Genomic DNA, 14,103 nt, shown 5'->3' with positions numbered 1-14,103 from the left:
TTTAAATAGAAGTTGAAGCTATACACAGTACACTAACTGTAAGAGATTCCTATTCCACATAATAAAAGAACAGAAAAATCAGTGCTACACACTTGCCAATATTAAATCTTTCTTGAGACAGAAAAAATGTTGGCAGGAACATGATTTTATCCCTAGTTCTAATTAATGTTTCTGTTTCTGTGATTAACATCAGTTAATGAAGCAAGGAGTAAAATAACTCCATGTAAGTGTATGTTTATTGCTTAGTCTCGCAACATCCCAAACGTTAGACAATACGCTCTGGAAGAACCTATTCACTTCCATACTGGAGAGAAAAAATGTTTTGCTTTATGTACTTTTAGCCACATGATTTTTTCCTTTAAGTAATTTTTTTCTTTTCTTTCCCACTTATACCTCATATTTTATGCACTTGAACTTTACTGTTTTAGTTACCAACAAATTAACCATCTGCCCCAGTCTATTATCAGTCACTCACCAAGGAGTGCTTTTGTATTCTCTTTCATTTCAATGCCCACATACTTCATGGTATTTCCCTTGTTCCGTTGGAAACAAAATAAAAAATTAGAATCAAGTACCCTAAACCATGCTTGGTATAGTGCCACACTCTGGAAACCACTGGAAGATGAAGCATTATATACCTTTGAGCAGAGAAGTTCCAGAGGATTAAATTCCATTTGCACCTCTCTCGTTTTAATCATTAACTGAATATTGACCCTCAGAGCACTGAGGTATTTCCAGGGTGCCCCAGACGATGCAATTCGGGAGTTGACTAGTAATAGCTAACCCTGCACCTCCAAATGAGGCTGAGCGCTCCTCAGAACACGGGCAAACGCAGTCTGACGACATCTGGTGACCGCAAGGAGGAAAGGCGGCAGAGCCCAGCCTCGAGTCCTCGACCCTCAGGAAAACACGGCACTGCTTTTAAATGCCCCGGTCACACGGAGTGTAGCCTGCCCATGAGACTTGCCAGCCTGCGTATTTGTACCTCCTGTCGGTGTCTTATGCAAACAGACACAAGTGACGGAAAACGCGGCAATACTCACTAAAATAACTGCCCTTGGCTCTTCTCCTGCAGCTACAAGGTTTCCAACTTGACAGAGACATTTTAGATTTTTTTTAATTAGGTACCTTCTGCAAGTACAGCTCAATATGACTGAATAAAGCACTACTATAAAAATACACAGGTATGCGTTGCTTTATGCTGTTTACACCTGTCTCCTCAGCCTGCGAAAACAACGTTATTTCCACTGCATCTTGCTTTTTTGCAAATACTGACTTCATGTTACAAATCTATTGATTCAGAATACACTTAAAATTTCAGCTGAGTCCCTCTTGAGTTTGACACATTTCAAAATACTTCAGGTGAATAATGTAATTATCAAGCCAGTAACGGCTCTGGGAGGAAAAATAAACTAAGAACAGAGGTGAGAATGAGATGAGCACTGTCCCAATTTGTCAGCTTTAACAAAACCCTAAACTTAAGTTACAGACGATGATTTTGTAGCTGTAGTTCGAGACCGCTAGCAACAGCCGTACCTCGGCACCGTGGGGTTACCGCGCTGTAACTCCGCGCACAGGTGCCGGCAGAACGAGGCCGCCAGGCCGGCCGTGCTCACGCCGTGCTCACGCCGCGCTTCCCGCAGGGCGCGGCCCCCAGGCCCCCCCGCAACACGCGGAGCGTGAACTCCGCCCAGAACCCGTCCCAAAATGGCGGCGGCGGCGCTAGGGCCCGGAGGGCGTCCCAGGGCGTAACCGCTCACGCGCCGGGCAGGGGGCGTGCCCCAAGGCTCTCCGCCCCGCCCCACGCCGCCGGTGGTCACGCACGGACACCTCCTCGCCCCGCCCCCCACGGCGCAGCCCTCACACCCTCACATCCCCCACACCCCCCACACCCCCCCCTCCACCCCACGCGTCTGCCCTGACTGGAAAGCGGCGGTGTCAATCTCACTCTTTCCCCAATCGCCAGCGGGTCTCTCCTTGCCCCTCCCCCCCTGCCGGGTTCCACTTCCTGGGAAGTTGGCGGTTGGAGGCGGCGATTGGAGCTCGCGGGGTCCTCGGTGTTCTCGCCGTTGCCCGCAGCCCCTCGGTGGCGCGGAGAGTCGGGGCCGCCCAGCCGGGCCGCCTGCCAGCCGGGCCCGGGGCGGCAGGAGTGGCGGCCCCGCCCGCCCGTCGCAGATGGAGGCCAGCCTGACGTGCGCCGTGTGCCTGTCCCTCTTCGAGGAGCCGGTGACGCTGCCCCTCTGCTCGCACAACTTCTGCCGGGACTGCGTGCTGGAGTGCCTGGCCTCGGCTGAGGCCGCCCGCCTGCAGCAGCAGCAGCAGCGGGGCCAGGGGCAGGCCCGCCTCTCCCGGGGGGGGCCGGGGCCGGGCGCTGGCGGTGGCGCGGCCGGCGCCCGAGTGTCGTGCCCGCTGTGCAGGAAGCTGTGCCCGCTGCCCCGCGGCGGCGCCGCCGCCCTGCCCGTCAACACCACCCTGGCGGAGGTGGTCAAGCTCTACCGGTCCGGCACGGCGGGGATCGGCAGGGCGGTGGAGGCAGAGCAGGGGCAGGGGCCTGGCCTGCTTTCCCCGCTGGCGCTCGGGGGAAGCTGCCAGAAGCACCCGAGCCGGCCGGTGCAGCTTTACTGCCGGATGTGCCGCCGGGCGGGGTGCGGGCAGTGCGTCTCTGAGGAGCACCAAGGCATCTTCCACTCCGTCAACCTCATCGACACTGTGTACCAAGAGGAAAAAGTAAGCTTCTTCCCCACGCCAGGGGTCCGTCTGGGAGGCTGGGCTGTCCCACAGGGGATCCCACCGGGCCTGGGTGGTTTTTCCTCAGAAACGCAAGGAAGAACGGCATGTGGTGGGCAGGCGAGAGGCGGTGGGGTGTGTGCTGGTTCGGACCGGGAGTCTGGATTTGTTGGTGGGCTACCGGAGTGTGTCTTGCCCTGCTGCCCTCGGGCTTCACCACATGCAGGGGACCAGGCGGTGTTACAGTTTCAACAGATCTGAACTCAACTTACCAAACCGCCTGAGGAGTTGGGTTTTTTAAGTGTAGAGGCTTGCAGTCTTTGCTGAAAAAACCACACTGATGCTAAGAGTTTTCTACATGTCTGGATCCAATTTTTCCACGTTCAGGATTATGTTAGTGCTACTAACAAAAAAAAAAGCACCCACAGATATTTTTTTTTTGTAGGCTCTCTGAGCTGGTATAGGTAATTTGGACCATAGATAATTACATATTTAGAAATCGATGGTTTAGATAAATAATAATTTAATAAATGTAAACCCAAAATGCATTCCTGTTTGCATGAAGAAAGCAACTGTGTGGCCGAATGATTGGTTAGCTGGTTGTAGTGGCCGTAGTTGTGGGTTTTGCTAAAATAGCTACCGTTTGGGTAGAGTGAGCTTTTTATGCCCTCTGCAAGTTGTGTGCAGGGTGGCATGTCATAGAGTAGTTCTGCTGTGCAGTGATTGAAACAGATTGAACAGGGCAGTGATGATGAGCGTAGGTATAAAAGTTTAAGTACAGCACTGACTATTCTTTAAGCCAAAAGTTGCTTTTGCACTGGTTTCCTTCCTCCCTCTCACGTCACCATTGCGTGTCACTGGGGAAAGCAGAGGAAAACAGTCTTTGCACTGGACTGCCTACATAAAACTTAGTGATACTGTACTGAGGTGAAGGAGGAAAAAAGCAGGTATAATCTTAGTTTAAAACCAACAGAAATAACTCTGTTATAGCTTTCTATTTTATTAGTGTGAGGCATTTAAAATATTTTTAATATAAAAATATCACACAGTTGCTTGTCAAACTGGCATAACAAGCATTAGAAATTAGATTGTGATAGATGTGTCTGTGTGTGTGTGTGTGAGGGGAGAGGTTAAAAAAAGGGCTGAGGGGAAACAATGTTTTAACTATAAAGTAACCCTGTAGCCATTCTAGCAATATGCATTGTAAGGTGAGCCTAAAAACATTAGTTTTAGAGAGAGAGAGAAACAGCAAAAGAAAGTTTGTGTACTGATCCAGGAAAGCATGAGGTGTTACTAGGTGATGTTTTGAATCGCAGGCTCTGTTTAATATGTTGTACGGAACAATTCTCAATACAGTCATCATAAGTGTTTCAACTGTCTTGCAGTTAACCTTCTTCAGCAGTCTGAAACAAATGCGAGTAATAAATGAGAAGCTGGTGGATGAAATCTCAAGTCAATCGAATGATACAGATGTAAGTTACAGATGCTGGATTTTTTTTTTTAATATATATATATATACACACACACATATATGTCTTTGTTTCTGTTCTCCTGATGGGTTAATCACAACATGGAGTATGCTAGTGCTTCTTGTGGCATGTGTGTGCTCTCAAGTTGCTTAGGGAAGCGACACCCATGTAGACGTTGCTACTGCATTTTTATCTGTTTTTATGTTCTTGTGCTTCTAGATGGTGCTGAACAATGATGCAGAGATAATTGCACTGGAATTTGAAGAAATTTTCAAAACTCTGGAAATGAAGAAAGGGCAATTGCTACAAGATGTTGAAAATCAAAGAAGTAAAAAAGAGAAAGAATTTCAGATTTGGAAGAAAATGAAGGAAACTCACAAGAAGACCATTGAGAATTTTTTGAAGGATTGTGAAAAGCTGGTCCATGAGTGTGATCCTCAACGTTTCCTGGAGGTGATGTCCTTTTTGTTGTTATTTGATGTCAGTTGTATAATGAACCTCAAATGTCATATAGAGCCTGCTAGATTGTAAATTATGGTAATGACTAGATCAAAAAACCAAATTCAACAAACAAAAAATACAGACTAAAATTATTGAACACTTCATACTTTTTTTAATAAGAGCTTTTCATTTTAGAAAAATCTGAAAAGCTTTCTTCACAGCTTATCAGTGATATTTAGTGAATTTGGTAGATACTTACTTTAGTCACTGAAAACTAAGGAAACTAATATTGACTGTAGAGCTGTTGCTGTAACACTTGCTTGGCAGCTGTTAAAATAAGCTGCCTTGGTACTGGGTAGGGACTTATTTACTAGTGCTGCCTTCAAAGTTGTCTCACAGTTGTTTGCTTTTTCATATTTATTTTGAAATGCTTTGTGTATTAAGCACTTCCGTTGCATTTTGAAACTTGTAAGACGTTAAAAATACTTTTTGAAGAAAGACTGGAGCCAGAACCGATAATTGTCTGTGCTGCGCAGTGGAGTACCATGTTGGGATACCTGAGCTAAGGCAATTAACTGCCTTTAAAACCTGCTGTAAACTTTGCACTGAGCTGTGCAGTGGAGATAAATCAGCCTCTTTGAAGCTAGCTTAGGTACTTCTGACATACTGTACTACATAGTGTATATGCTTCTGTGTACAAGACCCTGGAAGTCTTTCTCATAGTGCTTAAGGGAACTGCAGAGCAAAACGCTGTTTCTGATTTAGAGACAGGTGCTGGAGGAACCCAAGACACAAACTCAATCTTCAGTGTTACCTAAGGTAGTGTAGACCTTTGCATCTCGTTTACGTGAAACATTCTGGCTGCAGTTGTATGGAATTTAGGCAGATGGTAGATATGACGCCAAGTACTTTACTGAAATTTGTGTTTTCTTCAACTTTGAGGCTTACGTTTTCCTAAGAAATCACAGCATATTGCCATTTTCTGCAATGGGTCTTTTTGCTGCCTTCAGATAAATGAGAAGCTATGAAAGTACTTAGTTTGACTAAGTTTCTGATAACAACATGTTAAAGAATTTCACTTTTCCCAAAGTAAAAGCAATTCTCAACTTTTGAAAGAAACATTCTGACTCCAGTGACTAGTATGCTTTAAACTTAGCACCTTCCCGCCTGCCCCCATAGCAGTACACAGCTCATTTCAGTGGGGTGGGTCATGGTTGTTGCTGTTGTTTTAAGTTTCAGTTCAGTGAGATCACCAGGTTTTTATAGGGAAGCAGCTAGTCTATAATCCAGTCAGTTTTTTACTTTTCATTACCCATTCTTTGGGCTGTGCCCCTTGGCTACAGCACAGTGCACTTCATGCTGCCATTTTCTGGCTGATTTAAAACTAAGAGACAGCTTTTTTTATTCTGTGTAATAGCATCTTGAAAGCAGGTAGCAGAGGCTTCCCTCACCAAGAAATACAAGATGGTCTTTCATTTGAAAGTTTACGAATATCTGAACATCTGCAATCGATAACCGTATGGGTCATGATTCATTATTTGAATGCCTGCCTTTGGCTCTGAAGGAGTTCTTTTTGTCTTTAACACAAAAGATTACAAGATAAATCATTGTCCCGGATATACTTATATTTCTTTTACATTTGGATGCTCTTTTTTTTTTTTTTTTAACTGTTAACAGGTTTGTTTCCTATAGTTCTGTGAAATGAAGACAGGGAGTTCAGTCTCTGAAGTATTTTGATAAAGCAATAATCTCCTTTTGAAAGTTGGAGGAAAACTCATTCACATCTTACAAATTCTTTTTTTATTTATAGGTGGCCTGTGGCTTGAATACAAGGTATATATTTTTTTTTTCATGCTTCGTTAGTTTTCTAGTGTAATTTTAAGATGGAAAAACTAAGAAAATAGTTACTTTGGATATGGTCAGATACAGCGACTTAAAATGAAAAAGGTATTTGGTAATTAAAATATGATAATGTTTTTTCAGATTTTTAGATGCTCCGTATTCTAAATTTAAGGAAATGTATCAAGAATTTTAGTGATCTACTATCTCGGATTAGAGATAAACGATGTTTTGAATTGGCTCCCTGACGAAAACCAAGTATAGGGATTCATTGACGCCTGGTGATTCAATATTTTTTAGATATCTTATTTAAACTCAGGAACACTGAAGCGTGCCTGGAGCTTTTACGGAAGTCTTTAAGAGCATGCATGGAGATTCTGGAGTGTCTTTGTTTTTGTGTTTGCAGTGTGCATACCCTGTATACCTCTTCCTAAAGATTCTTACTTACGTTTCTTATCACTTTTTAAGCAGAGTTTAAAAAAGAATATTGGAAATGGAGTTCTTCAAAATGTGTTGTGGCTCAGACTAACGTTAGCAATGCCCTCTGAAGAAAGAGTGTAATTTAGATCCAGGTATAGTACACTAAGAGAAGTGAGGGTGTTTTATCTTTTTGCTGAACGACGGGCACTACTTCTTGCAATTTTTGTTGTGTATAATTGTTAAGTAGTAAGTTCCAAGAAAAAAAAATCAGGAAACTTGATATTTTATTGAAGACTTAATTTTTCTGATTTCTTCTCCCTCTTAGTGATTTCTTCTTAAATTTTTTTGGTATTGGGCATGTACAATTTAGTTGTTAGCACATGAGCCTTAAGGAAAGTGTTTGGGTGTCTTTTCCTTTTCCAGAATGAAAACCCAGCTTGACCTGATGAATATAGCATCCAGCTATGAAAAACCACCAGAGTATACCCAAAAGAAGATGGATATCAAACCTGTGGTTAATGAAATCTTGGCTTTGAAGTTAATGCCCGTTAATGTAGGCATCGTTAAAGGTAGGGAAGAAGGACTTAATATAGGACAGAACTCAGGAAGTCACTCTAGGAACCTGCAACCTGTGGAACTAATTGCTGATAAAGAGTCTGCATGACAGAAGAATGCAAGTGTTCAGAAAGCATCTGAACAAATTAATGGATGATAAATTCATCAAGGGCTTTTAAATGCATTTTGTGAATGTGCTCGTGAAACTCCCTAGGCTGTATTATTGGAACTGTGTGGGAGGAGATACTTTTTCTGTACAACCACTGTCAGAAGTGCGTTGCTAAACTAGATGGGCATTTGTTGTAGTGCAATATGAATGTTAACTACACACTGATTAAATGCTTTTACCTCATAGCAGAAAATGTTAGGTTTTGTGTCAGGCAGGCATTTAGGAAACTTCTTATACAGGGCTCTGCTTATACAGGGCTCTGCTTTGTATCACACAAGTTTTGGCAAGTACTGCAGTTTCACTTAGGGCAATATACTTTTGTTCTTGCATCTGTGTTTAGATGCACAGGAACCTTTCAGGATTTTCCATACTTAGTATGCTCTCCAGCAGTATTCTTGTATTCTTTCTAATAGATCTACCTTCTGGAGGAAATGAGAACTCAACAAAAAATACTCTATTTAAAAATAACATAAAGCAATGGCAGGACCAGAAGAATATACCCAACACGTTTCTTGTAAGTTATTGACGATGGGGCTACAACACTCTGCTATTTTGTTTATTTTGTCTTATCAAAATGAACTATAATGTCTGCTGCAAAACATTTTTCAGCCTGTAGCAGGACAGGAGGAGGCGCTAGCAGATGGTAGCAGGATCTGTACTCGCTTAATGTCAATATCAGAAATGTCAGCGTTTCAGAACATGAGTCATGAGGTATGATTGACCATCCATTGTAAGTATGGCTAAGTTACTGTTTGTTATGACACAACTTTCTAAATAAGCTTTTATAACCTTTTTCAGTTTTCTTAGTAGATAGTTACCCTTCCAATTAAAGAATGTAAATCTGACCAGGTTGTTAAAGCTGTCAGGATTTTACTTTCTTTTTTCTTCAGAAAGCTGAACTTAATCTTTCTATTGACTTCAAAAACGTACTTTAAGTGTGGCTTTGAGTCATGCCTATAGCTTTCTAATCCAAATTAGCTTATCTATTGCCTGTTTGAAGAGGAAGTCATGTGCCTGTGTTCTGTTTTCTGAAGATAATAGAACTCACTTTTCTAAGACTACCTGAATTCCTGATAATTTGACATGAAACTGAATTCAGTCTTTTTTGTGTTGTTTCCAATGATCTAGTTATACAACTAGGTTTTTTTTACTTACTAGAAATTCCATGTGAGTGGCTGAGTGAGTATTGTTCTGTTCAGAATGATTCTAGTTAGTGAAGCATGGCTGGCAGTGAATCACATAATGTATGTTCTGAGAATACCAATGGCAGATGATTAAATGAAAATGTTGCTTAGGTCCTGTAAATGTAGAATTATTTTTCTTTTTCTTATTTTGGGGAACATCTGTTTTCTATTCCCATTGAGAATACAATTTATATAGTTATTGTATCTAGTAATAAAAAACAACCAAATGACCTAAAAAATCCCCACCACCTAAATTGGTTTCAGATGGTTATTTTCATAACAACTTGAGAGTTTGTCACTTAATGTAAAAGCTACTATTTTTAGTTATATCTGGTTTTGACATTGACTTTAAATAAAGTTTTCTGTATTCTCCTATTTCAAAACCTACTTTGTCATCAGGGTTCCATGTGCATCTTGTTCAATTGTTTTTAAAGAACTTTTTTCCATAATGACTTGTGTTCCATTGCCTTCTAGCAGCAATGGAAAAATACATCGTAAATGCTATAGAATATACAAAAACTTTTCTTCAGTCTTAGGACTGTATGTGAGTTTTATAACCTCTGAATCCACAAATGCCATTTTATTTAATGGGGTTCTTTGCTGTAATTGTAGGAGTTACGTTACAAATACTATATGGAACGTCAGAAGCTCTCAGATGAGTTCAAGATACAAACTTTACCTGCAAATAAAAAGTATAAATTTGTAACTGCCGAGGCTTTGAAGGATAGGTCCTCAGGAACTCCTTTTGTTTCTTCACCCACCAAAGCAAATAACACTAAAGTAAAAACGGGTACCCTGCAAAGAGGAGATGGATTTGACGAGAGAAGCTTTTCTGGAACCAGTAATTGCAGCATCCCATCCACAAATGTGAACTTTTTTGAAACAAATTGTGACTTAAAATTATTTCATCAGAGAAGTTCCCAGGAAGTAACCACTCCAGCCTTATCGGAAAACTGTAAAGACCTAGTAATTAAAGAAAAATTGCCAGTGCAAGCATCGACAGTTATTGTTTCCAGCGAAACAGACACAAATTCTAGCACTTCATCCAGCTTAAAACCAGGAGCATCAGTAGCTGTTTCAGATTCAAAACTTCTAGATGGTTCTGCAGAAAGACTCTCTGCTTCACCTTTTGCTTTCAGTGCATGTAACAACACATTACCCAGATTTATTAAAGATGCAGGTATGTTTTCCTTTAAAAAGAAAGACAAGAAATATGTTTTCCCTCAGTTTTATCTAGGAAAATGTGCTCGTGTGGATAAAACTGATAACCAGGATGAAAGCAAATTTAGAAAACATGGTCCTGTAACCGAAACAACAGTTTCCGATGCTTCAACCAGTCCTAATTTAGACTCGGCAGAAAGTGATAAGCGAGATTTTTCATTTCCCTTTGGCAATTCAGAAAGGGGTTGTTTTGCAGAATCAGGAGTCAGCAATTCATTTAAGGCTTTACCATTATCCTCATTTTTTAGCCAATCGGAGAAGCCATCTGACAAAAATATGTCATCTCACATGAGAGAAAAAACACTTTCTGCAAAGGAAACTGCAGAACATGATACAGAGAAACCATCTGTCTCATGGGAACAAAACCCCAATGCCTCAGAATCCTTCGCAACTGTTTCTGAAGTACTGCAGGCTACCAACACTGCAGCTGGGGTGAATGATGTCTCAGAGTCCCCCCTTCTCCCCAGTAATTGTGTCTTTTCCTTCAGAAATAACTCTTTTCAGTTGCCTTCACCAGTATTTTCATTTGGAAGTCCTGTCAGAAATACCCCTGATTCGCTGACTTCCTCCATGTTTTTGTCTCGAAACAGTACTGAAAAAACAGAGGAAATGAAATCTCCTGACAAAACGCCTCTAAATCTAGGGAAACCTGTATTTTCAGAGTGTGCTGAGCCTGCTTCTAGACATAGTCATCCAAAATGTGAATTGCCATTCTTTCCTTTGAACTCACCTAAGAAAACTGAAAGTGCAAAAACACTTGCCAATAGTAATTCTTCTTGTAGTCAGCCTTTATGTTCAATTGTCCTTCCTGTTAAATATGAGAATGCATCTTCCACTCAACTTACTACGGCAACAAAACAAGAAATAAAGGTAAAAGATGAAGAAAGTGAAACTGTTGCTGAAAACAACTCTTGCTGTCCTAGGAGGGAAGATGAACAGTTTCAGAATGCAGCTTGTTCTGTTCCTGGCAAGTGCAATGATCCATCTTCAGGAGGTTCTGTGCTTACAGGAAACGAGGCAGGAGGAATACCAAGCGACAGCGATTCTGACACTGAAGAGCTAAGTCAAACATTGTCTCTACTGATACAAGCAGTGCATCAGAATATTTTTCTGTTGCAGAAGACAAAGTATCTATTAGAAGAAGATCGGAGACATAAATAGGGAGTGAAATGGAGGATAACTATACTTAAATAATCTGGAATTCAATAAATGTTACTTAACATGTTAAAAAGTGGGGATACCTGTGATTTTACAGCTATTATTCTCCCTGATTCTTGCCAATTGAGGTGTCCGTGTGTTAGAAACACAAGTGCTTATCAGCAAGTACAATGCACTAAAGTGATTGTTACAGTACCAACCCAAACTGAAGACACAACTAAAAAACCATGTCTTGTTAAAGACTCAAGTATGACCGTATATGCTGTATCTTTAAGCATGCAGACCTCCTGAGACGTGTCCCTGGGGGGTGTGTAGGTGGTAGGGACCGAGGTGTCCCAGGAAGTGGGTTCAGCAAAGCCTTAGCAGCAGGAAGCTGTATATTGATGTTTCGGCACTGCAGCACTCACACTGGGGTTGAATCAGTAAGAGAGTACAGCCAACAGCGTTCGCCTCGTAGGCAGGGAGGGGAGGAGAGCCATGGGGACAGCAAAGGCTGTTGAAGGGCAGTACTAGCAGTTGTTTTGCCTATCTCCCTTTGGCTGTTTTCTTTTTCTAGGGTGTATTTAATGTGTACTGAAGGTGCAACTTCTAATGTAGTTTCAGTCATTTCTCTCAGGCTTCTGAAATTGAAACACCACATCAGTGGTCTCGTTATACGTTGCAGAAGGGCATCAGCTTTGCTTCTGAAATGCTGCCTTTATGAAAAGCAACAATCGCAACTCATTTTAGTTCCTTTTGGCAACGGTTCGGGAATCAGTGGACAGGTGTTAACTTGCTGTTTTGATGAAAGTTTTAGGAGAATCTAGCTTTAAAAAACCACCAAAAATCTCCTTTTAAAATTTGTGTAAAGAGGAAAAAAGGAAAATAGCACTTCTCACTGTAAGTACTAGTGATCCAGAACTCACTGAATTTTTAGTCTCTGAAATATGTTACAAAGTGAGGACAAAAATACCATCTTTTCTAATTTATTAACCATTTTGTTGCATCCAAGAGATAATTGTGCTTTAGCTATTAGAATATGCAGATGGTAACACTATTAAAGATTAAAGTGCTATTTCATTTAGAGTTCATTCTCTGGGAGCTGGTATCAGATTTTAAATAAATTAATCCTGCATTAGGTAGGTGTGTCAACTGGCAAGTAGTAGATCAGAATGCAGAATGTTGAATATTCCTTTAGAATTGTTCACTGGCAACCAGATAGTCATCTTTCTTAAGAAAAAAAAAATTATCCAAATTATCTTTGTAACTTCATAAGAGAAATATTACCTAAATTTAAATCTTTGCAAGGCTTAGCAATATACTTACCGTAACTGAATACTCAGAAATACTAGGCTTGGGTTAGAAAACATTGACCTAATTTTAATTTGATTTGAGTTAAATTCTAGGCCTGTTTCTCTGTGGCAGTGCATTCTTCTCTTAAATGTGGTCAAAAATAGTTTCTAGAATTTGTAAAACTTACTAACCTTCCCTTTGCATTTGCATTATATTAAGGAAGGTGGTGAAAATTCTCTTTATTGTTAGTTTTATAGTTCATTAGGTTCATCTTTTAAGTCTTACTGCATTGTTCTGCTTTTATCTCCAGACATTCTTGTCATAGTCTTCTGCATGTGTAGGAGAGAAGTGTTAAAAAGTTATTGGTAAATTGCTGAAAGACAAAGGCTGAGTGTGATGATAATGGCAGAGCATGTCATGGATGGAGGTTGGTCTCGCTATAATGAAAGCAAGAGAAATGGAACAATTTTAGAGACACAGATAAGGCATCTATAAAACTTGTTGGCAGAAGGTTGTAGAAAAGGTTTGCTTTCAGCTACGGTGACAAAAAATCCTAAGGATTTAGGGTTATTCGTAAACCCTGCTGAGTTTCTTAAAATTGCTCATTTTCAATTTGTCTTCTGCTCATTTCTATTATAGTGTTTCATGAAACTTTGATAAAGTTAAACTTCAAAACAGATCTTTTAGTGAAAAGACACCATTATGGAATCATAAAGGAAATAGACTACGATACACTGTTTTTGAAAGCAAAAATTGTTTGTGTATGGGTTCAGTACGGTCCTAGGACTGCTTTTCAAGCAGGGCAAGTTGTTGTCTAAGTGCATAATAGGTCAGCATTAAGGTTTTACAGGGGAGATCGATGGTAAGCAGGATATTTTATTTACAATAGGTCACAGTAAAATTACAGTCCATCCAGATATTAAGTCAGCAGAATTGGCAATTTCCTGATATTGTCACAAGTTGATTCCATGGCCATTTTGACTTAATCACTTGGTCATCTTTCACTATTGACTGCTCACTAAAAGCTGTAACAGGAGTGAGGTGGTTTTTATATATGTTATTAAGAGTGAAATGTTGGCTACTGTCACTAAGGCTTTAAGAGACATTACAATCTTCAGCATAGAAAATTAGTACCCTGTGATAGACCTAGTAAGTTTGGTTTTCACCAAGGATTTCATGCTTACTGGTCAAATGACTCCGAATACCACAGGACCGATTTCTGACTTTTTTCCTTGGTCAATTAATTGTGTGTTAGCTAAAAAGATTACTCAATTTCTGTCAGGAAACATGAACATGGTAAAGGTCTATGTAAGGTCCCTTCTACCCTAAGTTGAGGAACCAGTTGTGCAAGATTTACCTACATATGGCATGACTTGTCTGACAGTGAAGGATAATTTGAGTAAATTTTATCTACCAAGCAGAGTTGGAGCAGTCTTTTCTACCACTGTGTTCCTTTCTGTCACAATTTTGTTTCACAGATGAAAAAACTGGAAGGAAGAGTGTTAAGTCAGTTGATGCTAGCTCAGCAGCGCTGCCTGACCACATACAGGCTTGCCCCTTAATATCTCCTAGCAACGTGTTGCATGTAGTTTAGTGCGGCCTGAAGAGATTTCAAGACAAAGACTTCATCAGTGATCATCTGGTGAAC

The 14,103-nt window shown here is 40.9% G+C and overlaps 1 protein-coding gene across 1 annotated transcript; it reads left to right on the top strand.

The window, feature by feature from the left end:
* Nucleotides 1–2,175: 2,175 nt before the first annotated feature.
* Nucleotides 2,176–11,220, top strand: LOC104352584 (uncharacterized). Its single transcript, XM_009958962.2, has 8 exons — nt 2,176–2,727; nt 4,113–4,199; nt 4,416–4,649; nt 6,448–6,470; nt 7,320–7,465; nt 8,034–8,134; nt 8,230–8,331; nt 9,417–11,220. The coding sequence occupies exons 1-8, from the start codon at nt 2,176–2,178 to the stop codon at nt 11,184–11,186; spliced, it is 3,015 nt and encodes a 1,004-aa protein (XP_009957264.2). The 3' UTR covers nt 11,187–11,220.
* The last annotated feature ends 2,883 nt before the right edge of the window (nt 11,221–14,103 follow it).

This window comes from Leptosomus discolor, chromosome 4 (genome assembly GCF_034619465.1).
Source record: "Leptosomus discolor isolate bLepDis1 chromosome 4, bLepDis1.hap2, whole genome shotgun sequence".
NCBI lineage: Eukaryota > Metazoa > Chordata > Aves > Leptosomiformes > Leptosomidae > Leptosomus > Leptosomus discolor.
The sequence above is the reverse complement of the archived record's forward strand: the minus strand, read 5'-3'. Positions and strand labels throughout refer to the sequence as shown.

What these genes read in the sequence shown, in the direction of transcription:
- LOC104352584 (XM_009958962.2), top strand. Translation starts at nt 2,176, where the DNA reads ATGGAGGCCAGCCTGACGTGCGCCGTGTGCCTGTCCCTCTTCGAGGAG. An exon ending in ATATACCCAACACGTTTCTT is followed by an intron (nt 8,135 to 8,229) that starts GTAAGTTATTGA and finishes AACATTTTTCAG; the next exon opens with CCTGTAGCAGGACAGGAGGA. An exon ending in TTCAGAACATGAGTCATGAG is followed by an intron (nt 8,332 to 9,416) that starts GTATGATTGACC and finishes CTGTAATTGTAG; the next exon opens with GAGTTACGTTACAAATACTA.